This window comes from Canis aureus, chromosome 8 (genome assembly GCF_053574225.1).
Source record: "Canis aureus isolate CA01 chromosome 8, VMU_Caureus_v.1.0, whole genome shotgun sequence".
NCBI classification, from domain to species: Eukaryota; Metazoa; Chordata; class Mammalia; order Carnivora; family Canidae; genus Canis; species Canis aureus.
In genome coordinates this window covers 34,651,787-34,679,271 of record NC_135618.1, presented here as the reverse complement: position 1 = coordinate 34,679,271, position 27,485 = coordinate 34,651,787, and the positions used below count along the sequence as shown (strand labels likewise).

The following is a 27,485-nucleotide window of genomic DNA, read 5'->3' as shown; positions in this document are numbered from 1 at the left end:
TACTTCAAACATTTGTTTATTCATTCAACAAATATTTGAATGTCAGTAGCAGTGTCCCATGCCAGGGGTCACCCCCATCGTTTCTAGTGAGAGATTGCATGACAAGAGTGCCACATGGGAGGGGGATTATGGTCATAGAAGGACTCCCAGCCCCAAGAAGGCCACCAGGCATGCACCATGCACCAAGAAGGCCCCGCATGCACCTGCTTGGGGAGGACACAGTGAAAAATTAAACTACTGTCCCTGCCCTCATGGAAGTTACTTTTTTGGTAGAAGGGCCAGTCTTTGTAAGTGCCACAAAGGGAGTGTACTGAGTACTAATACCTAATTTGGGGGTTCAGGGAAGCTGAACACCAAAAGATAAGTGTGAGTCAACTAGCAAGAGGATGTAGAGGCTAACAGTGAGGACATTCTAGTCTGAGAGCTTGCTGGAGTGGGAAGGGCCCTTGGCAAGTTCAGGAACAGTGTAGAGCGTGTGGCTGTGGGGCAAGATGGGGCTGGTGAAGGGATGGGCAGGGCAGACCATGTAGGGGCTTGTCAGCCACAGGAAGGATTTCAAACTCTTGAGTATAACAAGCCAATGAAGTTTTAAACCAGAGTGTTTTTAAAGTTTCCTAGTGTTTTAAAAGATCATTCTAACTACTAAAGAAGCAGGAATGGAGTAGAGGAGTCCAGGCGTGAAGCACAGAGGCCAAGTAAGAGGCTGGGGCAATAATCCAGGTGAGATGATGGTAGCCTTCGCCAAGGGTGGTAGAAAAGGAAAGAGAGCGGTCAGGAGGCAGAACCAATAGTGGTGTAGCAGGGTGGTTAACAGTTTAGGCTCGGCACTCACTCAGTCGGAACTCACTAGCTACTATCATAATGCAGTGTGGTGTTCAAGAATGTGGCCTCTGGGGTTATTTTGGGTTTGCATCTTGGTTCAGTGTCCTTGAGATCTCTGTGCTTTGCTTTCCCCACTGTTTGCCCATTATTCCCCAAGTAGGAATAACAATAGTGCCAAATTCATTGAGGATTGAGCCAATACATATAAAGTACTTGGAAAGGTACCTGGCATTCAGCAAGTGATGGCTGTTATTGTAGATAAGGTGACTGATTGGATGTGGGGAGACAGTGGACTCTGAAGCCTATGCCCTTCCCACTGCACCACACTGCCCTGCCCTGTCCTGTCTGGAGATTTCTATTAGCTAGGGGCTCCTGATGCTGATGGTCTCTGATGCTGTCAACCGGATGATAGATCCAATGTGTTCAACTAAACTGCGGAACCAACTCATGTGAATGTGGTAGGGGAGGGAGATGAAGGGACACATTGGGTCACAAGCATTTGAGGTCGGACTTTCTGGAGATGACTGCCACAAGTGTTTTATGTACCAAAGAAGTAATGCTTAACAGAAGGAATCCCAAGCCAGGGGGTTGTGAGGATGGCTCCATAGCTCACCTGTCAACAGGCAAGGTCTTGTGGCATCCATTAAGGCCACTACTCATGGTTGTGCAAAGCATAACACCAGGCAGTGCCCTTCACATAGTCTTTGTGAATGAAACCTCCCAGAGCCATGCAGTGCACAACCAGGAGAACTGTACATAGTGATGCCAGCCCCTCTTATTCACCCAGACCATCAACAGATGTAGTAATACTTACAGTGTAGTAGTTGAGGGGTGCCTGTTTAAAGAGGTGCTGCTTCTATCTTCCTACTGCTGCTGCCTCCTTGCTGTGTTAAGCTTACCAGTGATAGAATGAACTCAAGTCAAAGTGCCTGCAATTGGCAGATTTGTGTGCATTTGCTTTATAAATATGTTGGGTAAAAGGTTGGTCCAAAAAGAATAAAAACTGAATAAAAATTGGAGTCTCGCCTCTTTCTGTGGCAACAGAAGTAGAGACAGATTCTGAGAGGAAATGCCCTTCGTGGTCGTGGAACAACTCATTTCTGTGGTCAACCACAACAGGGCTATGAGAGCTACAAAAGGCAGAGAGTGCATAAACTCCTCAGTCCCAACACACACACACACACACACACACGGCCATTACTGAAGCACCACAGAGCAAGGGGGAGAGGAGAGATTGATACAAATATGCTTTTGCCTTCTAGAAAGAATCTTAGGGTTTTCATGACCTACAATTCAGACCTTGCTACACCCTCACTCCATTTCTACTCCTGCAGGATTTCTGGAAGCAAATCCTTAAGAAACTTTGGCAGTACCAAAGAAACAAAATCTGAGGTGAGGACTCGGGAAAAAAAAATCTAGAATCCTTGCAGCTTTTAAGTATGGGCTTGACCAGAAAACTGATGGCTTTTACATTATTACAGTGTGGGGGCACCAGAAAATTGGCTCTGCTAAAAACAATGTGTGCTCAGCACTAACATAAGGACACACAGCCTGAGCAGCCACATGGTTTGTATTATTCCTAAATTGGTTCCAAGGGAAATTTCCTGGAGAAAGTGTTTTGTGGGTGGTGCCTCAGCCACAGGATCCCCTGAGCCAGGACTGAAGGCAGCAGCGACTGTTTCCAGCCACTCACAAGTCTGTTCGAGTGACACTGGGGTTAGAGCTGCCAGCAGTTCCCTATTTTCAAATCAAATCCCAGGCCACTTTCAAAGGCTTCCAATGCAATCACTAATACTCCTCGGTGCCCCCTCTGGGGTTATGACCCCCTAAATCCCCTTCGATGACTCCCAAGAGCTTTCCTTCTTTCTCACGGACCTCTTCCTCTGAAGCAGGGCAACAGCCCAGCAGGTTGCTGACCTCACCCTCTGATTCACACTCATCAGTCACGTGTTGGGTGTTTTTTCTGTCCCTTTCCCTAAAAAATATATTCCATCTCAGATTGGTTTCCTAGGAAACTAACCGTCAAAAACAGGAATAGACTGGGTGGGAAAAGAATGCTCCAAAAATTCCATCTTGCAATGTTAATAATGAGATAACCCAATTAACAGAAACAGTAACTTTTAACGTGTGGACTTTTCCTCTGTAGATATTAAACTCATCTTTGGATCATGCCCTAAGGACAGCAACCATTTTGAAAGAAACTACTGATCGAATGATTAGAATTATTGCAGAAGATCTTGCCAAAGCACAGAGATGGAGGAAGCAAATGAAATACTAGTTCGACCCAAGGCAACTGAGGACTTAAAAAAAAGAAAAATGCTAAGAAAACTTGATCTTCCCCCCAAAAGTATCTTACTATACAATTTAGGAAGGTGACTTTCTAGAGAAAATACCAAAACCATATGAAATGGGGGGCACCAAGTGCTTAAAAGGAAAAAAAAATGGACCCTTGATTCTTAAAATTAATATTTATTTTAAAATAAATATGTTTTTCCTAACTCATAATAAAAGAAATCAAAACAATAAACTAGGAGTGCCTGGCTGACTCAGTGGGAAGAGCATGCAACCCTTGATCTCAGGGTCAGGAGTTCAAGTCCCATGTTGGGTGTAGAGGTTACTAAAAAAAAAAAAAAAAAAAAAAAAAAAAAAGAACAAAACAATAAACTATACTTTTGTCTATCAGTATGGCAAAAACTAAAGTTTAGAAAAGCCAGTGTCAGGGAGGCTGGGGGTGACAGGTGCTTTTGTATCCTGAGGGTGGAAGTGTAAATTGGTGCAACATGGTGGGAAGGCAACTTGGTATCAAATTCCACAAATGTAAAAGCACTAACCTTCTGAGCAGTGATTACTTCATAGTAACTCCCACATTCCCACATAGGCCATGGGATCGCACATGGATGGGCACTGGAGCACTGATGAGAAGAGCCCCGAGATGGAATTAATTAATACCCTACATGGTGATTCATAAATACCAACAGTCATGCAGCTAGTGCTCTGCAGCCACTGAAGAAAATGAGGTGGATTATCTTACAAGATAGCAAAAAAAAGCAAGATGACTCATACTATATGTAGTGTGACCTCATTTGCGTGTTTTTCAAAGGGCATGCCTATTTTCTGGAACAATACACAAAAATATTCAGTGGATCTCTAGGAAATGGAATTGGGAGTCATTCAGGGAAGGAAGACTCTATACTCTTTACTCACTTTCTGTACGGTATGAGAATTCTTCCAATATGTTTGTTATAAATTACGCGAAGATCTCTTGAAGTCAGATGCAAAAGTGTTAGTCCTAGATTAATGAATTTGGGACAAAAGTGAAGATAATTCACTAAAACTATGTACCAGGGATTAACTAAATTTATAGTATTTCGTGTAGAATGCCAGGACAAGATTTTGATTTGCTTCAAGACTGATTTATAACCTCTCGAATGACAGAGCAGCACATTATTGGCTCTTTCTCTGCTTCCTGAGGCCTCTATTCACTCCAAACAGTCAACAAAGGGTTTCCCAACCCCCAGAGCTTTGCTCTGTGGAGGGAGAATTGAATCTATTCCCACTTTGAAGATTTTTTGTGGCCAAGGCAGTTGCTATTTGTCCATCTGGCTGGAGAATGGACTATTTTTAACTTTGGGACTTGGAAATTGGTTTAGGGTGCCTTACAAGAGATAAAGCAGAGGCCACCCTGAAGATACGTCTGATTTTGTGGCTAATAGTACTTTAAGCTGGGGTACTGTAAGGATGAGAGCAAAGACTGGAAGTAGCATTTTATTTTATTTTAAATTTTTATTTATTTATTATAGTCACAGAGAGAGAGAGACACACACACACAGAGAGAGAGAGAGGCAGAGACATAGGCAGAGGGAGAAGCAGGCTCCATGCACCGGGAGCCCGACGTGGGATTCGATCCCAGGTCTCCAGGATCGCGCCCTGGGCCAAAGGCAGGTGCCAAACTGCTGCGCCACCCAGGGATCCCTGGAAGTAGCATTTTAAGAGGAAAAGAAGGGAGCTTAAACTGTGTATATGCTAAGAGGCTTCTAGTCATCACTTACCTAAATTTAATCACAACTTGATAACCTGGTTTTGTGTGCCAAGCATCACTATCCTGTCTCCAAGTTTAAAATTACACTTCTCTGCCTTGAAGGGCTCTCATACGATTCATTAGTTCTTAACCATTTTTGGGCTCAACCGTCTTTGAGAATCTGATGAAAGGTATGGAGTCTCCCTCCTTTATGCTCCACTCTTCAAGGAAAAGGGATATACGCACACACAATTTTGCACACAATTTTTTTAAATATTTTTTTTCTTAATTTATTTATGATAGTCACACACAGAGAGAGAGAGAGAGGCAGAGACACAGGCAGAGGGAGAAGCAGGCTCCATGCACCGGGAGCCCAACGTGGGATTCGATCCTGGGTCTCCAGGATCGCGCCCTGGGCCAAAGGCAGGCGCCAAACCACTGCGCCACCCAGGGATCCCCTGCACACAATTTTTAAAAGTTCAGGGACACCTAGAGCAAATCCATGGAGCCCAGGTTAGAAAGGACCACCATAAATGAATGTTCTTAAAGCCTCAATTAACCTTTGTAGAAACTTAACTATTGTAATCATGTATTTAAAAATATAGCCCATCTCTGCTTTATTAAACTATATTCTAAATGTAATTTTACACTTCCTTGATGACTGAGGGTCATTATGAACAATCACTGCAATGTGTTTAATCCAAGAACCAGAAACAGAGCCATGTCCTTAAGAAGTTCTGGGAGTGCTAGGCCCTGGGTGCCTGGATGGCTCAGTGGGAAGTGTCCGCCTTCAGCTCAGGTCAAGAGCCCAGGGTCCTGATCCTGAGCCCTGTGTGGGCCTCTGCTCAGCAGGGAGTCTGCTGCTCTCTCCCACCCTGTTCGTACTCGCTCGCTCGCTGGCACTCTCTCGCTCATCTTTTTTTAAAATAATGTGCCAGGTTCTGATTTACAAAGGTTATTTTATATTTACCAATTATGTAGCCTTGGGCGTCTCCTCCCGTCTTTGTGCAAATTCTGACAGATCTGTCTTCTAACTCTGCTGCAGGAACAGACCAGAAAAACAAGCTCATTAACTGAACATAATTGTATTTTGAGATTCAAGGGCTCACCATTGCGAGGGCAGCCATATGGGAAGCCAACACCGGGCAGTTTCCACTGTTCAGAGGCCTCTTTATGTTTATTTCCAACGTGTGGCTGTGCCCTGGTGGCTTGAGGCTGCCAGGAGCAAGAAGCAGGACGAGGGAGGGGGGATGATTTCTTCAATAAAGAAATTCTAGCCATGCACTTTAACTATTAGATTATACAAGTGAAAAGTCCTCTTATCACTCCTTTCAACTGTAAACTTATGGCTAGGGATTTAAAATAGACCTAATTCCTACTGAATTTGAATACGTTTATATTTAATACTCAAAATGTTGCTTTGGTAGTAGAAATTTTACTGTGGGATGAAGACTTTTTTGCTCCTTTGATTCTAAAAGAAACCTGCTTGCATGCAATTTGACAGCCTTCACAAAGGGTTACAAATACCTAGAGAACTGAGTTAGGGACGCATCACATCTTAAAAAATAAACTGTCAAGATCTGGGTCTTTGGAGCTCACATGCAAGAATTTTTTTGTGTCTTCAACAGCCGGTAATTTCCTTACTTTTTTGTGAATATGGCAGAACAATGTGAATCCACTATACTTTACAAATGAAGCACATATTAACAGGAAGCAAACGTGGGCTTCCGAGATAGCGAATAAATGGTTTCAGTTAGTTTTAAGAGCAAAGTATCTTTTTCAGGGTCTTATCAGAATCGGTAACTGCTAATTCTGGAGGTGGGATCAGTTTATACAAGGAATTTATGTGAGATGACAACCTATGTCTTTGAATTCAGTAAATTTAGGAAACAGGGTCTCCCCAATTTTAAGCCTAAAATATACATAAATTGGAGGCCTCAAAGGATCTCACATCACTGACAGGACAAAGTCATCACTGAGGTGTTAAGTGACTGAATGATTGGGCCAGTGTTTGCTGTCATCACACTCTTGGTTCCATCTGTCCCAGGGCACTGGATCAGTGTAAGTCTCTGTTCCACATGTATTAACTCTGGACAGACAGTAACCAAGGTATACAAGGGCCTCAGATAGAACAAAGACACCAAAAACTAACCCTTTCACTGGCAGTGAACCGTTCCCATGTTCCATGCACGAAGAGAGCTGTGTACCAACATGCACGCCCAGGTGACATGACATCATGTGCTCCAGTTTTCTCAGCTTTCAAATGGAGATGATAATAATAGTGCCTATTCTCACAGGATTAAATGAGAAGATTAAATGAGGTAATATAAGCACTTTGAAACAGCGCCTGGCATGTATAAAGCTCTAAGTAAGCACTTCCATGTTATTATTTTGCTATCACTAATAAAATAGCCAAGTTATGAAATTAACATATCAAACCAATAATGTTCCTATATAAAGATGTTTGAAAATATAAAAAATCTAATATACATGGAACACAATATAAAGGTATTATGGCAACTACAGTACCTATATGAAGAAAAATAAAGTTTTTTTTTTAAAGATTTTATTTATTTATTCATGAGAGACAGAGATAGAGAGAGAGAGAGAGGTAGAGACACAGGCAGAGGGAGAAGCAGGCTCCACGCAGGGAGCCCGATGCAGGACTCGATCCTGGAACCCCGGGAATCACACCCTGAGCCAAAGACGCTCAACTGCTGAGCCACCCAGGCATCCTGAAAATAAAGGTTTTGAAGGTCATAAAGATTTAGGTAAATAAAAAGAATTCCATATTCCTGAATCTCAAGTTTCAATATTCTAGAGCTGTCAATTCTTCTTAAATTAACCTATAAATTTACTGCAAACCTAATGAAAATCCAAAATAACTTGGTATTAACAAAATGATACTGAAGTTTATTTAGAAAAATGTAATAGCTAGAAAATCTCTGAAAAATAACAGTGATTTAGATGTGGGTGGAGTAGAAATTGTATCTGTCATACATTAAAATACAGCACAAATTAGGGGTGTCTGGCTGGCTTAGTCAATAAAGCATGCCACTCTTGATCTCAGGGTCATGAGTTCAAGCCCCACGTGTGGCATGGAGTTTAAAAAAATTTTTTTAATAAAATATAGCACAGGGCAGCCCGGGTGGCTCAGCGGTTTAGTGCCTGCCTTCAGCCCAGGGCCTGATCCTGAATACCTAGGATCGAGTCCCACGTCAGGCTCCCTGCATGGAGCCTGCTCCTCTCTCTCATGAATAAATAAAGTCTTTAAAAAAAATAAAAATAAAGTATAGCACAAATTAAAACAGGGAAAAACAACATTATGAACTCTAAGTCAATAAAAGAGAATTCAGAAACAGACCAAAATACAAATATAAATTTAGTGTATGATAAAGATAGTATTTCAGACTCAATGAGGAGAGATTACCCAATACATTGTACAATACCTGACTGTTTAGGAAGAAAGCTGGATTCCTGTTACATACTGCTTGTGTCAGGGTTCACATAGAACAGAAATTCCACAAGGTATTTCAAAGAATAGAATACAGATCCTTAAAAATCAGAGGAAAGAGGCGCCTGGATGGCTCAGTCGGTTAAACGTCTGTCTGCCTTCTGCTGAGGTCATGATTTTGGGGTCTTGGGACTGAGCTCTGTGTTGAGCTCTGCATTCAGGAGGTGCCTACTTCTCCCTTGCTCTCTCCTCCACCACCATCTCCCCGCTTGCTTGTGCTCTCTCAAATAAATAAATAAATAAACAAACAAACAAACAAACAAATAATTTTTTGAAAAATCAAAGAACAAGCTGAAGGGGCAGAAACTGGGGGCCAACATACTTTTAGACTCAAGGTTCTATCATCTTCTGTGATCCAGGGAACAGGAAGCCAGTGCTGTTGGTGGCAGAAGCTTGCTTGTCCCACTAGTACAGTCATGGTACATAATCTCCACCTTCTAAATCTTGACGAAATGCAAATCATTGGCAGAACCTAAACTGTCCGGAACCCTGCTATCTTTAAGTCTGCAAAACTGCATTTTTAGCCTTTCATCCCCTGTGGTATGAGATGGGGAGGCATGAGACCTAATGCCAAGTGCTAAGAGACAATACCTAGCATACATTCTCACATTAAAGTCAATTCTAGATGGATGAAAGAATTGCCTGTAAAAATAAAATGAAACCTATGGAAATGTTCTAGAAGAAAAAATGAGTGAATTTATAATCTTAGTTGTAAAAGGTATATCTAGGTTTGTTTTTTTTTAATTTAATTTTTAAATTTTTTATTTATTTATGATAGTCACACAGAGAGAGAGAGAGAGAGGCAGACACAGGCAGAGGGAGAAGCAGGCTCTATGCACCGGGAGCCCGACGTGGGATTCGATCCCGGGTCTCCAGGATTGTGCCCTGGGCCAAAGGCAGGCGCCAAACCGCTGCGCCACCCAGGGATCCCATCTAGGTTTAACATATAATTCAGAAATCAAAAAGGAAAAGTAATAGGTTTACCTACATGAAAATTTTAAATGGTAGTATCAGCACAGTTGATTCTTGGACAACACAAGTTACACAAGTTTGCACAGGCCCACCTAAACATAGATTTTATGGATAAATATAGTAGAGTATTGTAAATGTATTCTCTTATGATTTTAACATTTTCCTTTATTGTAAGAATACAGTATACAATACATAAAGTACAAAATTTGTGTTTATCGACCACTTACGTTTTTGGTAGGCTTCTGGTCAACAGTAGGCTACTAGTAAAGTTTCTGAGGAGTAAACAGTTTTTCAACAGATTTTCAACTGCATGGTTTGGAGGCAAGGGTCAGCACCCATAAACGATGTTCAAAAGTCAACTACATTTTAAATGCACAAATACTTTGGCCAGCTATACCATTGCTAGAAATTTATATCATAAAAGTATTTGTGTAGGGGGCACCTGGGCACCTCGGTAACTCAGTTGGTTAAGCGTCTGCCTTCAGCTCAGGTACCGATCCAAGTTCCCTGCTCAGCAGGGAGTCTGCTTCTCTCTCTCCCTCTGCCTCTGCCCAACTGTGCTCTCTTTCAAATAAATGAATAAAAATCTTAAAAAAAAAAAAAAAAATAGGGGACACCTGGGTGGCTCAGGGGTTGAGTGCCTGCCTTTGGCCCAAGGCGTGATCCTGGAGACCTGGGATCGAGTCCCATATCAGGCTCCCTGTGTGGATGGAGCCTGGTTCTCTCTCTGCCTATTTCTCTGCCTCTCTCTCTGTGTGTCTCTCATGAATAAATAAAAATTCTTTAAAAAAAAAAAAGTATTTGTGTTTGCAAAGGTATGTACCCTAACAATGCTGCATTATATGTAAGAGCAAAACTCTGAAGATGAGTAGTATATTAAACTATGAGGCCACTATGAGGTCGGGTAAAGAGAGATTTGAAATAAAGACACACCCTTTGCTTAACACATGTGTATACGTATCTTTATATTATCCAACCTTATACAAATATGACATTATTTTTATAAAAAGTCAACAGGATCTATCATGGTGGGAAGATTATGGCGCATTTTCTTTTTTGTAACTTTCTGATTTAGAACTTTTAAACTTCCCAACTTCTCCTTCTTCCCTTGCCCCCCAAAAGATAAATTTTTGTAACTATACATTTACTTTCTCTTAGAATATCAGACTTATTTTTGGTCTTCTACTTTAAACATATATGATTTTGAAATTATATAAAATTGTGTTCTTTAGAAGTATTTGGGTAGACAGTATACACTGTGAAATTATTCTATTAATGACAGAATTAATTTACACATAAATGAATTTCAAATGAAAAAAACTATTTATAGAAAATCATTCTATCATACAGTTTTACTTTTATAACCTTCTCATTTAAAATCATTCTTTCCCAAAAAACTATATTTGATAGGTAATCTGATAAGTAATTAGTATGTACATAGGTAGTTGTGAAAAATTACCCATAATTCTAATATATTCAGTTGCAAAAGTGAAAAATTTCCTCTTAGAAAGCATTTTAACAAAAAAAAAAAAAAGCATTTTAACATTTCTTCTCATCATCTACAAAGCAGCAACACTATTTAAATTATTAAAAATGGCAAATTTATGATATGTAATCATAAAGTCCCTTATGAAATATATTTGAAAAATCATTATTCCATAAAATATTTACATTGTTTAAATGACATAACAACTTTGTCTTGATTTTAGTTGAACATGTTAGTAAGAATCTCCAAAAGAAATGAAAATCATTATTCATCCTTAGTAAAGGAGACTTTATCCTTGGGTTTATTCAGCATCTTTATATCATCCAAAAGTTTCCTGGGTGTCAAAACATGCGTAGAACCTGGCAGGATAGAAGATACATTTTCAGAGTCCAGCAGTTACATATTCTTCTTGACTAATTATATTGCCCTCTTCCTCAAATTTGCAAAGTGTCATAGCTTGGGAGCAATTTAACAAAATTTCTATAGGACACATTCCTGAAATCTGCCTATACCTCAATATTTCAGTCCTTCCCCTTCATTGAACAGCATGCTCAGTAAACCACTCCTAGTACTTTGTCTACTTTGTGCTATGCATTGATATGCTGAAGATCAAACTGGAGGTTATCGTATCCTTGTGACAGAACAGAATAGTCACTGTTCAATCACAGGATCATTAAGCAGAGCTGTAGATTTAGACCTGGTACACAACTGTGCATGAGGAGAGCTTCTGTATCAGTGGCTTTGACTGAAAAAAAAAATTTTTTTTAAAGATTTATTTCAGAGAGCGAGCGAGCGAGCGAGGGAGCAGGAGCAGGGGGACAGGCAAAGGGATCAATCCCTGGAAGGGTCTGACTCCTGCTCAGAGGGGAACCTGCTTGTTTCTCCCTCTTCCCCTGAGTGTGCTCTCTGTCAAATAAATAAATAAAATCTTAAAAACAAAACACCTAAATTCCATTCAGGACTTGCCAATGTCAAGTCCACACGCACAAAAACATTCAAAAGTATTTCTGTAGTAGAAACGTATTTATGTCTTAAAACTTATTTAATATTAAGGGCAAGTAGAGAACATAATATTTTAAAAGACATATTTAATAATATCTAAGTAATATAATATTTTGAAGCTTATTCCTCTGAAAATAGAATATTTAAAAATCAAATTATCAGAAAGGTCAATCAGGAAAGAACTGTGGCACATTAGATAAAACACTATGATTAGTAAGTTCTTCTGTATTCAACAATTTAGTCCTCTATGTAACTTAGAATATAACGGTTTGCATTGTTTAAAACAAAACTGAAAAGAGGAAAATGTCTTACCAATAATAACCTCACAGGATTTATGGGCCTGAGAAACTTCATAAGCACAACGCATTTCAGAGTATGTAATTCCTCCAATTACAAAAATAATCAGCTTTGACCCATTTTTTCGGTCCTCTAAATAATTAGTTCTAGGTTTCTGGCGAGCACTAAAAAATAAATACCCACACGTTAAAAATATTTCCAAAGCCACAGTGCTTGCAGAGTTTTAAAAAAGCCTAACTCAAACAAACTCAAATTTGACACCAATTATACTTATTTTATGGAAATGACTTAACAATGGTATGAATGGAGAACCAAGACAGGTTAGGTAGGACAGCTCCATTTTAAGTTTAATTTTGGTCTAACAGAGTTTGGACAAATCGCTCATAACCTAGTTCAGCATTTTTACACATAAAATAGAGCTGACACTATATACCTGAAAAGTCTAGGACTTTTTTTTTTTTTTTTTAAGATTTGAGAGAGAGAGAGAGAGTGAGCGAGCAAGTGCAGGGGAAAGGAGCAGAGGGAGGAGGAGAAAGAAACTCAAGCAGACTCCATGCTGAGCACAGAGCCTGACATGGGGCTCGATCCCAGGACCCTGAGATCACCCGAGCTGAAACCAAGAGTCAGATGCTTAACTGAGTCACCCAGACACCCGAAAATATATGACTTTCTTTCTTTCTTTTTTTAAGATTGTATTTATTTATTCATGAGACACACACACACACAGAGGCAGAGACATAGGCAGAAAGAGGTAGGCTTCATGCAGGGAGCCCAATGTGGAACTCTGTCCTGGGAGTCTAGGATCACACCCTGGGCCAAAGGCAGGCGCGCTCAACCACTGAGCCACCCAGGCATCCCAAAATCTATGACTTTCTGAAGTCTTTAAAATCCTCTTGTTTCAGTGCCACTCCCTTCATTTTTTTAAACTTTAGGAAGTCATAGACTTCTCAGATATATTATTTCTTCATATGAAGCAAATCAGAGAGTGTCAGCTCTATTTTATAGGCACAGGGAGGGAAGCACAGGTACAGATCTGGAGCTGATGTGGTACAGGGAAATCCCATGCTGAACTCAGTAAGGTATGATGGTAGGAGTTTATCAAGGACATATCTGCACTTCTGTGTTTACTGCAGCATTATTTGTAATAGCCAAGACACAGAACACTTAAATATCTGTTGATGGAGAAATGGATTAAGAAAATGTAGTGTGAAAAAAAAAAAAAAAAAAAGAGAAAATGTAGTGTGTGTGTATGTGTGTATATATATATATGCATGCATGCAGTGGAATATTATTCAGCTTTATTTATTTATTTTTTTAATTTTTATTTATTTATGATAGTCACAGAGAGAAAGAGGCGCAGAGACACAGGCAGAGGGAGAAGCAGGCTCCATGCACCGGGAGCCCGACGTGGGATTCGATCCCGGGTCTCCAGGATTGTGCCCTGGGCCAAAGGCAGGCGCCAAACCGCTGCGCCACCCCAGGGATCCCATTATTCAGCTTTAAAAAAAAAAAAAAAAAAAGAAGAAGAAGGAAATGGGCACCTGGTGGCCCAATGAACCAGGTAAGCATCTGCCCTCAGCTCAGATCATGATCTCAGGGTCTTAGGATTGAACCTCACTCATGTCAGGCTCCATGCTCAGCCTTCTTTCTCCCCTTCCCTCTTTCCCTCCCCACCTCCCTGCTTGTGCTCACTTTCTCACTCTCAAATAAATAAAATCTTTAAAAAAAATTAAAATACAATAAAAACTTAAAAAAAAGAAGGAAATCCTGCCAACTTTAACTACATGAATGAACCTGCAAGACATTATGCTAAGTGAAATTATGTTGGGCTCAAAAAGACAACTACTGCATGATCTCACTTCTATGTGGAATCGGAAACAATTAAATTCATAAAACAGGGACACCTGGGTGGCTCAGCAGCTGAGCATCTGCCTTTGGCTCAGGGTGTGACCCCAAGTCCCAGGATCAATTCCCGCATCAGGCTCCCTGCATGGAGCCTGCTTCTCCCTCTGCCTGTCTCTGCCTCTCTCTTTCTGTGTCTCTCATGAATAAATAAATAAAATCTTAAAAAAAAAAAAAAAAACTATTTCAAGGGATGCCTGAGTGGAGCAGCTGTTAAAGCGTCTGCCCTCGGCTCAGGGCATGATCCTGGATCCTGGGATCGAGTCCCACATCAGGCTCCCCGCAGGGACCCTGCTTCTCCCTCTGCCTCTCTCTCTGTGTGTCTCTCAGGAATAAATAAATACAATCTTTAAAAATAAATAAATAAATACAATTTCTTTTTTTTTTTTTTTAAGATTTTATTTATTCACGAGAGACACAGAGAGAGGCAGAGACATAGGCAGAGGGAGAAGCAGGCTCCATGCAGGGAGCCCGATGTGGGACTTGATCCCAGGTCCCCAGGATCACGTCCTGGGCGAAGGCCGTGCTCAACTGCTGAGCCACCCAGGCTGCCCAATAAAAACTATTTCAAGGGGCAGCTGGGTGCTCAGTAGTTGAGTGTCTGCCTTCCACTCAGGTTGTGATCCTGGGGTCCTGGGATGGAGTTACGCACTGGACTCCCCGCAGTGAGCCTGCTTCCCCCTCTGCCTATGTCTCAGCCTCTCTCTCTGTGTCTCTCATGAATAAAAAACAAAAGCTTAAAGAAAAAATTTTTTATAAAAAAAAAAAGACTATTTCAAAAAGTGCCTGGGTGACTGAGTTAGTTGAGTGTCCAACTCTTGATTTTGGCTCAAGTCATGATCTTAGGGTTTTGAGATCGAGCCCTGTGTTGCTCTTGCTCAGTGGGGAGGTCTGCTTGAGATTCTTTCCCTCTGCCCCACTCTTGTGCGCAGGTGTGCGCGTGCGCACACACACACACTCTAAAATAAATTTAAAAAAATTTTTTCAAAAGAAAAAGCAAAAAAAAATAAGAAAGAAAGAAAAGAGAAAAAAGGAGATAATAATGCCCAAAACAATTATGTGATCCCAATAATTTTTAAATTTCTGAATAGCAATTTTAGGACAATGGGATTATAAATATAATCAAACAAAATAAAACAAGTAATTTGTTTTGCATACATGTATAAGGTGTCGTGCTGGTGTTTTACATTCTGATAGATAAAAAATAATAATAATAAAATCCCTAGATCCTGAAAATCTCACTCTAGGAAGCACCTAGAAGCTTTGGTTAAAATAAGAGTGAACTCCTTTTTAAAAGCACAGCTGAAAATAAACAAATAAGAGAAATCTCCAAAGGCTAGCAGTAAAGAGGAAGCTAAACACTGGAGTGGTAAACTAAGTTGAGGCTTGTCGGCCTAGTGGAGTGTTAGTCTAATCTTAGCAAACAAGAGACTTGGGTGTTTACCCATTTAATGAACAAAAGAGACAACGGTTTGGTATTATGTAAAGTAGGGTGGGACTGGGAGTTGACACTCCAGTATAAGGTAGGAAACTTTTTTTTTTTTTTTAATGATACAGTACATTTTCATACTGCTTACCTGGAATCACTTAAAACAGGTTGAAGTTAAAGAAAACCTGTCTCTTAAGTGACTATGCCTCCAGGAATGTTGCCAATATTAGAGTTACTTCTGTACCATTTCAATTATTAGTCTGCAATATCATATCGACAGTTTCACCGGCTTTCATTGATAGGTTTTACCTTACAGCTCCTGAGCCATTCCATACTGCTGGACACTGGGAACAATATGGCCATTCTTTTGAATCTAATCTATTATCAATGGCATCCTACGGAAGAAAAGAATTAACACCAACAAAAAAATGTAAATTCCAGGATTTTTTATTTGTGCATTTTACATAAAACTCAAAACTTGTGTTTACAAGTCAGGGACCTAAAGGTATGTAAATATTTAATGAAATAAGGTTAGCTTTCTCTCTGATACTTACAAATCTTACTTGCTTCAAAAACTAATGCAATCATTTACTTACTTATTAAACCAATATTTACTGAATGTCTACATTTCTTCACGTGGAGGGTCTCCAATACTGGTATAAGGAATGCAGAGACCTTATCAAAACATTTATCTCTAGAGTGCTAGGGGTTTCTAAATAACATCCTAGTCCTGACATACCTCTTAGGCTACTGGAGAGCCCAGGCCTTGCCCTTCATTGCAGTGGCTCTAAAATAGGATGTGCATCCCTGACCTAAGGGATGAGAGAACTTTTCCTTTTGTTAAAAAAATTTTTTTAGGGTTTATGATATAGGATTTGCTAGGTATATAGATTATGTTTCTCACCAGCACAGTAATACATAGTTTATAAATAGTCATATACTATAAGCTTATGTTCACAATTTTTATGGTTAAGTTATGCATGATTATAACAATCTGGAGACCACTGCATTACAGCACAGTAATATAAAAGGTATTACTAGTACATGGGCATAAAGAATGAGCAAAAGGTATTCAGTAATCCAAGAATATTTCATTAAAACTATAAGAAGCAAAGAAATCAAGTTTCAGGAGAAATCCTGAAGGTCTTAGAATGCCACTGAGCCAAAACTAAACTTTTTAAATTAACATGCAAATACTTATTACAGGATTCAGGAAGTCAATTCTTATTTTAAATGTACCAGCCAAGAAAAACTACTCAGCTAGATCCTTGTTATGGGTAGGTTATGTTGTAGAAAACAAAGTCTAAATTCTTTAAACTTTTCACCTAGATAAGAATGTGTGAATGACAAAATCAGCCAAACAAAACAGGAAAATTATAGTCATAAATTATACACATTTAGTTCCCAAAGCAAAGTTGAAACAGGTTTAAGTCAAAGGAAAATTGGAATAAATGAAACTATAACTGAACAATCAATGTCATGATTTTATTGCTCATAATACAACTTTTATTAGTTCATTTTCTAATTTCCCATAATTGAATATTAGTTTCTAAAAGCAAACAGTACTAAAGGCATAAGCCATCTGTTGGACGGAACAGCAAACTATAATTTACAATTTACAGTTTAATAACACAAATACTTTTCCAAGAATACCAGAGTCTAACTGGTTGTATGCAAACGTTATTTTGTAGAACTTTCATTCAAATAAATTATTTAACCTTCTGCTACATATAGTTATTTAAAACAACAGGGTTTTTTTTTTTTTTCCAATAAGGCAGTATGTATGCTTACTTTTATTTATTTTGAGGCAGTTTGTAAGTTTGTTTGAGATCTTTAAAGAATCTTCACATTTCCTTTCCACCCTTGACCCCAGATACAGCCTTCTTTTATGAACCCTCCCAGTACAGCAGAAATTTCTGACCAACAGATATGCTCAGACTGACAGATAAACATAAAAAAGGAAAAAATATTCTACACAAAGGCACTTAGGGTATAAGTAAAATTTAATGAATTTTACCTCCAAAATATCTTTGATAAAAGGTGTCCATCGAGAGAGTTGAAAAGTTTCTTCTGTAGACCTATCCTTTCTTAATGGTTTACTTTGTTGAGACTAATAGAAGAAAAAAATTTTAAACCCGTAATCTTATATAGTAATATTATTACATTTCTTAAAAAGGTATTTAAAGTACAGCAAATACTATGTTGACTGTTTGACTCAGTAAAACTAAGAGTGCAGGGGCACCTGGATGGCTCAGTGGGTTAAGCATCTACCTTCGGCTCACATCAGGATCTCAGGGTTCTGGGATTGATCCTTGTGCCCCATGTCAGGCTCTCTGCTTGTGGTGGGTCTACTTCTCCCTTTCCCTCTGCCCCTTACCTTCTGCTATGAGCATTCTCTCTTGCTCACTCTCTCTCAAATTAATATATTCTTATAAAACAACAACAACAACAACAAAAAACCAACTAAGAGTAGAAATGCCTACTCAAAAAATCTAAGTAGGAGGAGTCACATAATTTCATAATTTTGTGCTCTGATAAAATATGTATCAGTACCAGAAAATATATTTACTCAAAAGTGCAAAGCTTGATGGGAAAGAGAGATTCTAAACAGAGTTCTTTCAAGATTTACTATAAAAGGAATCAGAGAAAAGCATAAAGAGTAAATTATAACAGAAGACCTAAGATATAAATTCACTAGAAAAATGTATTTGTCCAAATTACTCATATACAGAAAACAAAATGTAAAAATTTTTACTTACCAAATCTATAGAGTAAAATTAAGAAGATTATTTACTTGGATTCCCACATAAGAAAACATATTTAATGCAAACAACCATATACGTACAGATAGGAATATATATTGAACGAAAGATTTCTTACTGGGGGGACAATGGGAACACCAAGGTAACTCCAGTTACGGATCATGTCACTCTCATTTTCTATCTTTACGTTCTGGATCAACCTGTCCAAATTTTCTTCCGTAGTTCCTTAGATAAAAATATGAGTGCACAATCACATAATTGCTACCACAATCATGTCTAGTTTCAGGTAGTACCCATGAATAAAGCTTTTTAAATAAAAGCAAATGTTTAATTATATATCCTTCAATCTTCTCCCAATTTCCAATTTTTCCTTATATTTATCTTACCCAACATAAGCTACTACTTTTGAATTTTCTAAGACTCTCCTATGATCAATAGTAATTACTTATTATAACGTGATTTTAGATTTGAGTATTTTAATATATTCATAAAAATAAAGTATTACCATTAATACTGAAGATGTAAAGTAGAATTGCTCTTATTTTATCATAATTATCATGACTTTTGTTGAGCAGAACTGGAAGGAGTACTCTCATAGAATCTTTCACTTTCTGTCCTTCTGCATCAGTTCCAAGTGCCAGGTCCTTAATGAAAATTAAATATAGTCAGTGGCCTATAATCCAAGTTCACTTCTCAATTAAAAATCTCTTAAATCCAGGGGTACCTGGCTGGCTCAGTCAGTAGAGTATGTGACTCCTGATTTCAGGATTGTTAAGTTCAAAGCCCCACACTGGGTAGAGATTAAAAATAAAATATTTTTTTAAAGATCTTAAATCTTGCTAAATTTTTTTTTTTTAAGATTTTATTTTATTTATTCATAGAGACAGAGAGAAAGCGAGAGACAGAGACACAGGCAGAGGGAGAAGCAGGCTCCATGCAGAGAGCCCAACGCGGAACTCGATCCAGGGTCTCCTGGATTACGCCCCGGGCTGCAGGCGGCGCCAAACCGCTGCGCCACCGGGGCTGCCCAAATCTTGCTAAATTTTAATGTAACATTGATGATACTTCAAATATAGGCATTACTTGTAAACTACTGATTGTACAAAATATAAAAAGTCAAAAAAATAATTCAGAGAAAAAAACAGATTAAACCTATGCTTCTAGGGTAATCCTGAGCCACATGTGGTTAATGAGCACTTGAAATGTGGCTAGCCTGAATTAAGCTGTGTTTATAAATGAAAACACTAGATTTTGAAGACTTGGTGCATAAAAAGGAATGTAAAATATGTCACTAATATTTTTTATATTGATTACATGTTGAAATAATGTTTGGAAAACATTAGATCAAGTCAAATACATTGTTTATTTTTATTTTTTTAAAATACATTGTTTAAATTAACTACCTTTCTTTTTACCTTTTTAACGTGACTACAGTTGACCTTTGAATAGCACGGGTTTGAAGTGTGCGAATCCACTTATCCATGGATTTTTTTCAAAAAAATTTTTTTTTTCATTTATTTATGATAGTCACACAGAGAGAAAGAGAGAGAGGCAGAGACATAGGCAGAGGGAGAAGCAGGCTCCATGCACCGGGAGCCTGATGTGGGATTCGATCCCAGGTCTCCAGGATCGCGCCCTGGGCCAAAGGCAGGCGCTAAACTGCTGCGCCACCCAGGGATCCCTTTCAATAAATATAACAAAGTGCTTTACATGTATTTTTCTCTTCCTTATGCTTTTCTTAGAAACATTTCCTCTAGCTTGCATTACTGTAAGAATACAGTATATAATACATATAACATACAAAATATGTGTTAACCAACTGCTTATGTTATCAGTAAGGCTTCTGGTCAAATAGACGGTTATTAGAGTGGGGGAGTCAAGTTTTGCGGGAGTCAAAAGTTATACATGGACTTTTTTACTGTGTGTGTGTGTGTGGGGGGGATCAGCACCCCTGATCCCCATCCAAGAGTCAGCTATACTGTAATATTTAAAATTACATATGGCTTGGGGTGCCTGGGTGGCTCAGTTGGTTAAATGTCTGACTCTTGATTTCAGCTGAGGTAATACATAATCACAAGGTCATGAGATTGAACCCCTGCTTAAGATTCTCTCTCCCTCCCCCATGCCCTTTCCCTGTTCATGCTCTCTCTTGCTCTCAGTGTCTCAAAAAAAATCAAACAAATAAAATTCAATAGCGCTTGCATTCCATTTCTCTTAGCACCGGTCTAAACAGTTTTGGCATTATGGTGGTGGTGGGGGAGGGGGTGCAGGAGGGACTCTTAAAACAAGTTAAATGTGCCAATGTAGTATGCTGCAGGGTGCTGCATTAAATGTTGCACCTATTAAGAAAGGCCTGCCAATAGCATTACTCTGAAATAATGTTCCAAACACTAAAATTATCACATTTAACCCAAAACACACAATTATAGATTAGGAAAGACTGTTTATTATGATACCTATAGCTACCTGATAATGTTGGAGAGGAATGATGTATTTATTTATTAATTTACTTTTATTTTTATTTATTTTATTTTTAATTTTTATTTATTTATGATAGCCAGAGAGAGAGAGAGAGAGAGAGAGAGAGAGAGAGGCAGAGACATAGGCAGAGGGAGAAGCAGGCTCCATGCACTGGGAGCCCGACGTGGGATTTGATCCCAGGTCTCCAGGATTGCGCCCTGGGCCAAAGGCAAGCGCTAAACCTCTGCGCCACCCAGGGATCCCTATTTATTTATTTTTATTTTTTAAGTAGGGTCCATGCCCAAGTGTGGAGTCCAACTCGGTGCCTGAATTCCACCTTGCAGAGATCTACACCTGAGCTGAAATCAAGTCAGATGCTTAAACCGACTAAGCCACCCAGGTAACCGGGGAGTGATGTATTTAAATACTGCCAAGTTGAGCCTCCTTCTAAAAGAGATTCTGTGATTTAGTGCATCTTACAAAGTTTAATCTAGAAGTTTATGATGGCATAGGTATTTCTCACTCTGCACATACCTGTTCACTTTTACAGAGTTTTTCTATATTAGGCTTGAATTTACTCATGCAATCTTCTGCTAAGTTAAGATGAACAACTTGCTGAAAAACAAAAGAAATCAATTATTGAATACATTTTAACTTCTTTTTGTACAATTGATAATATTAAACTTGTGAGATGGGCACGAAGGAAATTATGGGCTGAGGTGGAAAGGAGGTACCACGTAAAAAAGGAAAATAGTTCAAGAAAAAAGAGAAGTGAGAATTAACATGGTCCACAGGGGACAATCAAGAGACAGCAAAAAATAAAATGGAAGGGTTGACTATGTGTTTAAGAGTAATGATAAAGGTGGTCAGGGAAAAAAAAAAGCTAAGCCCTAAAAGTCCAACAGAAAAAGTTTTTGAATTTATATTATCGGTTCTTGATCAGGGTGCCATATGATAAAAAAAAAAAAATGTGTTAAGATTATTCTGACAATGACTCATAAGAAGGACTGATACAGCAAAATGAACAGTTTAAATGCTAACACGGCTTAGCTGCTCTTAACTACTAATATATAATTATTAAAGAACCAAGCAGAACCACCACTGGTTAATCCAATGTTGAATTTTCTTTTTAAGTTGATAAACACAAAATTCTCTAGCTGCTGAAGACAAAGATACAAAAAGTTGAAGCTGGATTTGGATGAATTTTAGAGGGTAACTAATACCAAGTATCCCAAGACACCCACTACTAATCCTGACTATAGAACTGGATGGACTAATACACTAAAAATGATAAAGTAATCTCATATACAATACTGCTTACCTTAGTAATCTGTTTACGAAAATGGGGCATCTTTTTCATGAGCTGGGCAAGTGCACTAAGTGATGTCTAGAAAAAAAAGTCAAACATTTTTAAAACAAACTTATAATGCAGATATCCTGTATAACAATTTTTGCAGTTTCTTAATTTTTTTTATGATTTATTTTTATTTATTTGAGAGAGAGAGTGCACGCACAGAGGGGAGAGACAGAAGGAGAGAGAGAATCTTAAGCAGACTCTGTGCTGAGCCCGGAGCCCAAGGAGGGGCTCAATCTCATGATCCTGAGATCATACCCTGAGCTGAAACCAAGAGTCAGATGCTTAACTGACTGCTCCACCTTGGTACCCTCTATATAATAATTTTTAAATCTTGTAGTTTTATTGTTAATTTTTAAAAAATATTTATTTATTCATGAGAGACAGAGAGAGAAAGAGAGAGAGAGAGAGAGACAGGCAGAGGGAGAAGCAGGCTCCATGCAGGGAGCCCGATTTGGGACTCAATCCTGGGACTCCTGGATCACGCCCTGGGCTGAAGGCAGGTGCCAAACTGCTGAGCCACCTAGGGATCCCCCTATTGTTAATTTTCTAAATATGTGGCAAATTAAAAAAAAAAGCTCAAAAGACTGTAAGTTACAACAAAGTAGTTGGTATCAGAATTAGTCTCCCTCCATAAACAACAGAATTGGACAAAATACATAAGAGCTCTCAGCCAATGTATGAGAAAAAGAGCTCAAAGCTAAGATACTTGAGCAAAAGAAAGCATAGGTGATCCTTGTACTGACCCTGACGTTTCACTGGGACATTTTCCCAAACATAGGAAAGAAAGCAGAATTCATGTAAAAAGCTCTAGTCTCTCTGGATAGAGGAAAGAGATCAGAGCTGGGGCTCGTGAGGTAGGGTCGGGGCGGGGGGGGGGGGGGGGGTTGGTGCTACAGAGAAAGAGCTAGTCACAACATAACTCAAAGAAGGGTTGCTTGAGATCCCTAGCCAAAAGCTAAGGTGCACACATAAACAGAAAAACTCTTAAAGGACTGCCACAGAACAACTGCTGGGTGGCTAAATGCTAAACAAAGATTTCAGAGGGATCTTAGTGGTAAGAAAATACTGGTATTCTCTGATCCAAAGAAGAAAGAGCGGGATCCCTGGGTGGCACAGCGGTTTAGCACCTGCCTTTGGCCCAGGGCGCGATCCTGGAGACCCGGGATCGAATCCCACGTTGGGCTTCCTGCATGGAGCCTGCTTCTCCCTCTGCCTATGTCTCTGCCTCTCTCTCTGTGTGTGACTATCATGAATAAATAAATAAATAAAATCTTTAAAAAAAAAAAAAAAAAAGAAGAAAGAGCTAAGTGAACATACCAGACATTCAGTACTAGGACTATGTCTTTGAACTAAGTACAAAAGGAAATACACTCACCATAACAGCACCTTGTATTAAGTCTCAACAAAATTAAAGTTACTTATCAGCAGATTAAAGGCAGACACTCAACTGCTGAGCTACCCAGCCATCAGAAAAGAACTTAATACTATTTGCAAAAAAAAAAACCAAACAAACATCATTTAGAACCTCTGAAATATGTTATCTGAGATGTCTACCATACACCAAAATACTACTGGACATGTAAAAAAGTGATCAATAGTGAAGCGATAAAATAGTCAATAAACATAGATCTCAGACAAAGAAGATGTGGTATATATACACAATAGAATATTATTCAGAAATAAAAAAGAATGACATCTTGCCATTTGCAACAACATGGATGGATCTAGAGAGTCTAATGCTAATGAAATAAGCCAGTCAGAAAAAGAAATACCATACGATTTCACTCATATGGAATCTAAGAAACAAAACAAATGAACAAAGAAAAAAAGAAACCAAAAAGCAGACTCTTAACTACAGAGAACAAACTGATGGTACCGGAGGGGGAGTTGCAGGGGGAATGGGTGCAATAGGTGATAAGAGATTAAAAGCACACTTTATGATAAACACCTGAGTAATGTATGGAATTGTTAAATCACTATATTGTACACCTGAAACTTATATAACACTGTATGTTAACTATACTGGAATTTAAAAAAAAAAAAAAAAAAAAAAAAGGCTGACCTAAGACGATCCAGATGTTGGGGAGTTAGCAAACAAGAAATTCAAAAATTACATATTTATGTTAAAGAAAACAGGAAAAGATGGACTAAATGGATGAAAAAGATACAGTATTTCATCAGAAAATTAGAATTTATTTAAAAAATTCAACAGCTATCTTAAAACTAAATACAGTATTAGAAATTAAAACCACTGTCGGGATACCTGGGTGGCGCAGCGGTTTAGCGCCTGCCTTTGGCCCAGGGCGCGATCCTGGAGACCCAGGATCGAGTCCCACGTCGGGCTCCCGGTGCATGGAGCCTGCTTCTCCCTCTGCCTGTGTCTCTGCCTCTCTCTCTCTCTCTGTGTGACTATCATAAATAAATAAAAATTAAAAAAAAAAAAAAAAAAAAAACACTGTCAAATATGTCTGGGTGGCTGAGTCGGTTAAGAGTCTATCCTCTCCTCAGGTTGTGATCCCAGGGTCCTGGGATTAAGCCCTCCATAAGCCTCCTTGCTCAGTGGGGAGCTGCTTCTCCATCTCCTCCCTATTCGTACTATCACTCTCTCTCTCTCTTTCAAATAAATAAATAAAATCTTAAAATAAATAAAAATAAAACCAAAGTGACTTCCTATAATGGTGGTGGGAGTATAAAATGGTACAGCCACAACAGTTTGGAATTTTCTTATAAAGTTAAAAAAGCATTTACCATATGACCCAGCAATTTCACTCATTTACCCAAGTGAATGAAAACACCTGTTTATACGAGACCTGAATGTTTTATAGTGGCTTTACTCATAATTACCAACAACCTGAAAAAAAAAAAAATGTTCAACAACTTGAGTAGATAAACTGTGGTATACACAGAAACTGGAACACTACTCAGTATTTAGTTGGTGAAGCCACTGTTACATGCAACATGAATACAAGTGTATTACAATAAATGAGAAGTCCTACTGTATTATAAAGGCTACACTATAGAGACAGAGAACAGAGTAGTGGTTGCCAGATCAGAGCTGAATAGAGGGGTTATCTACAAGGGACAAAAAGGAATTTTGGGAAGGTAATGGAAGTATTCTATATATTGACTGTGGTTATATGATTGTAGGAATTTGTCAAAACACACAGAATTTTATATTATACAGCAAGAACTTTTATAAATCAATGTAAAAAGAACAATATATAGAATGACTTTAACAGGAGAATGGACATCAACAGAGACAGAAATAGGAGACTCGGGTTAATAGAAAACATTCAATTAAAGCAAAGAGGAAAAAAGTATGGGGAAAAAAAAAAGGAACAGAATGTAAAAGATGTAGAATATGGTAGAAAAAAAAAGAAATCTAACTCAAGTAGATGGAGTCCTGGGAGGAAAGGAGAAATAGTAGGATGAAATCAAGACACGAGGAAATAATGGCCAAGAATTTTACAAATATGATGAAAGTTACTAATCCAGTGATTCAAACAGCTCAACAAACCCAAGGAAGAGACATACCAAGAAAAATATATTACAGTAAGAAACATGATGGCTAAATTGCTAAAAATCAAAAATAAAGGGAAAATCTTTAAAAAGACACTTAAAATTTTTTTATTTATTTATTCATGAGAGACACACAGAGAAAGGCAGAGACATAGGCAGAGGGAGAAGCAGGCTTCTCACAGGGAGCCCAATGCGGGACTTGATCCCAAGACCTGGGATCACGCTCTGAGCCAAAGGCAGACACTCAACTGCTGATCTACCCAGGCGTCCCAAAAGACACTTTATCTTCAGGAAAACAACATGAAAGCTGGCTTCCTTAATATAAAACTATGGTAGCCAAAAGGTGATGCATTGAAATCTTCACACTGCTAAAAGGAAAACTGCCAACCTTGAATTTTAAATCTTGCAAAAGTGTACCTGAAAAGTTTGCAAAGCAAAGATATCTTCAGATAAAACAAAAGTTGAAAATTCATCCAGCCTTCATGGAAAAACACTGAAGAGTAGTAAGGAGTAAGTAACAATAAATTTCACACACATGTGGGTAATATAAAAGTCACTGAGAATTGGGGCTCCTTGGTGGCTCCATCGGTTAAATGTCCAACTCTTGGTTTCATGATCTCAGGGCTATGGGACAGAGCCCCATGTTGGGCTCCATGCAGGCCATGGAGCCTGCTTAAAATTCTCCCCCTCCCCACCCCTTCCACACTCTCTCTCTCTCTCTAAAAAACAAACAAACAAAAAACAAACAAAAGTCTATTGAGAATTTAAAACAAAAATAACATTTTTTTTAAATTTTTATTTATTTATGATAGTCACAGAGAGAGAGAGAGAGAGAGAGAGAGAGAGAGAGAGAGGCAGAGACATAGGCAGAGGGAGAAGCAGGCTCCATACACCGGGAGCCTGACGTGGGATTCGATCCCAGGTCTCCAGGATCGCGCCCTGGGCCAAAGGCAGGCGCTAAACCGCTGCGCCACCCAGGGATCCCAAAAATAACATCTTTTTAAAAGATTTATTTATTTATTTTTAGAGAGAGAACAAAAGAGTGTGAGCATAGGGTGGGGGTGGCAAGGGGCAGAGGGAGATCATTTTAATCAGACTCCCTGCTGAGCATGGAACCTCACACAGGGCTTGGTCCCTAAGATCAAGACCTGAGCAGAAATCAAGAGTCAGATGCTCAACCAACTGAGCCACCCAGGCACCGCCCCCCTCAAATGATATCTTTAGTCTATAAAACACATGTTGTAGTAAAATATATGAAAACAATAACACAAAAGAGGAAGGGATAAATGTAGTTAAACTGTTGTAAGATTCTTGAATTATTCAGGACATGGCAAAAGTATACTTTAAGGTAGACTATGAAAATATAAGGATACATTCTGGGGTGCCAGGACAGCTCAGTTGGGGAGTGTCCGACTCCTGATCCTGGCTCAAGTCATGATCTCAAGACTGTGACATCTAGCCCTATACTGGACATCTTGTGCTCCATACAGAGTCTGTGTGAGATTCTCTCTCCCTCCCCCTATTTACAAGTGGCTCTCTCTAAGTAAATAAATAAAATCTTATAAAAAAGGAATATGACAGGGAAATATTTCTCATAAACCTGGAATTAAATATCCCAAGCAAAATTTTAGCAAATACATTCAGTGTTATAGGAAAAGGATAATGCATCAAGACTAGTGCAACTTATTCTGGGAATACATGGTTGGTTTGTTAGAGAATCAATGTAATTTGTCATATTAACAGAAAAAAGGAGAAAAATAATTTCAATAGATGCTAAGAAAACATTTGATGAAATCTAACACCCATTCTAATTACAAAAACCTGAACATCCTACTTGCAAATTAATAATAGGATAATCCTGGATAAACCTAAAGGGGCACCTGAGTGGCTCAGTAAATTGAGCATCCAAATCTTGATTTTGGCTCACATGATGACTTCAAGTGTC

At 38.8% G+C, this 27,485-nt stretch overlaps 2 protein-coding genes across 14 annotated transcripts in view; one reads left to right on the top strand and one right to left on the bottom strand.

The window, feature by feature from the left end:
* Nucleotides 1–3,284, top strand: part of AKNAD1 (AKNA domain containing 1) — a 62,198-nt gene extending 58,914 nt beyond the window's left edge. For 6 of the 10 annotated variants that reach the window (XM_077905696.1, XM_077905695.1, XM_077905697.1 and 3 more), the window contains 2 exons: nt 2,085–2,214; nt 2,969–3,284. In XM_077905696.1, the coding sequence (XP_077761822.1) occupies nt 2,085–2,214; nt 2,969–3,100 (262 nt within the window). In that variant the 3' untranslated portion in view covers nt 3,101–3,284. Of the gene's footprint in view, nt 1–610; nt 2,057–2,084; nt 2,215–2,303; nt 2,389–2,968 lie in introns of those variants that run through there. The other 4 variants (XM_077905701.1, XM_077905699.1, XM_077905698.1 and 1 more) reach the window with 4 other exon arrangements.
* Nucleotides 3,285–4,848: 1,564 nt separating this feature from the next.
* Nucleotides 4,849–27,485, bottom strand: part of STXBP3 (syntaxin binding protein 3) — a 55,435-nt gene continuing 32,798 nt past the window's right edge. For 2 of the 4 annotated variants that reach the window (XM_077905706.1, XM_077905705.1), the window contains 8 exons: nt 21,986–22,051; nt 21,199–21,279; nt 18,710–18,848; nt 18,323–18,429; nt 17,460–17,552; nt 15,752–15,837; nt 12,127–12,275; nt 10,262–11,171 (listed from right to left, as the gene is read on the bottom strand). In XM_077905706.1, the coding sequence (XP_077761832.1) occupies nt 11,077–11,171; nt 12,127–12,275; nt 15,752–15,837; nt 17,460–17,552; nt 18,323–18,429; nt 18,710–18,848; nt 21,199–21,279; nt 21,986–22,051 (816 nt within the window). In that variant the 3' untranslated portion in view covers nt 10,262–11,076. Of the gene's footprint in view, nt 5,880–6,992; nt 7,126–10,261; nt 11,172–12,126; nt 12,276–15,751; nt 15,838–17,459; nt 17,553–18,322; nt 18,430–18,709; nt 18,849–21,198; nt 21,280–21,985; nt 22,052–27,485 lie in introns of those variants that run through there. The other 2 variants (XR_013384653.1, XM_077905707.1) reach the window with 2 other exon arrangements.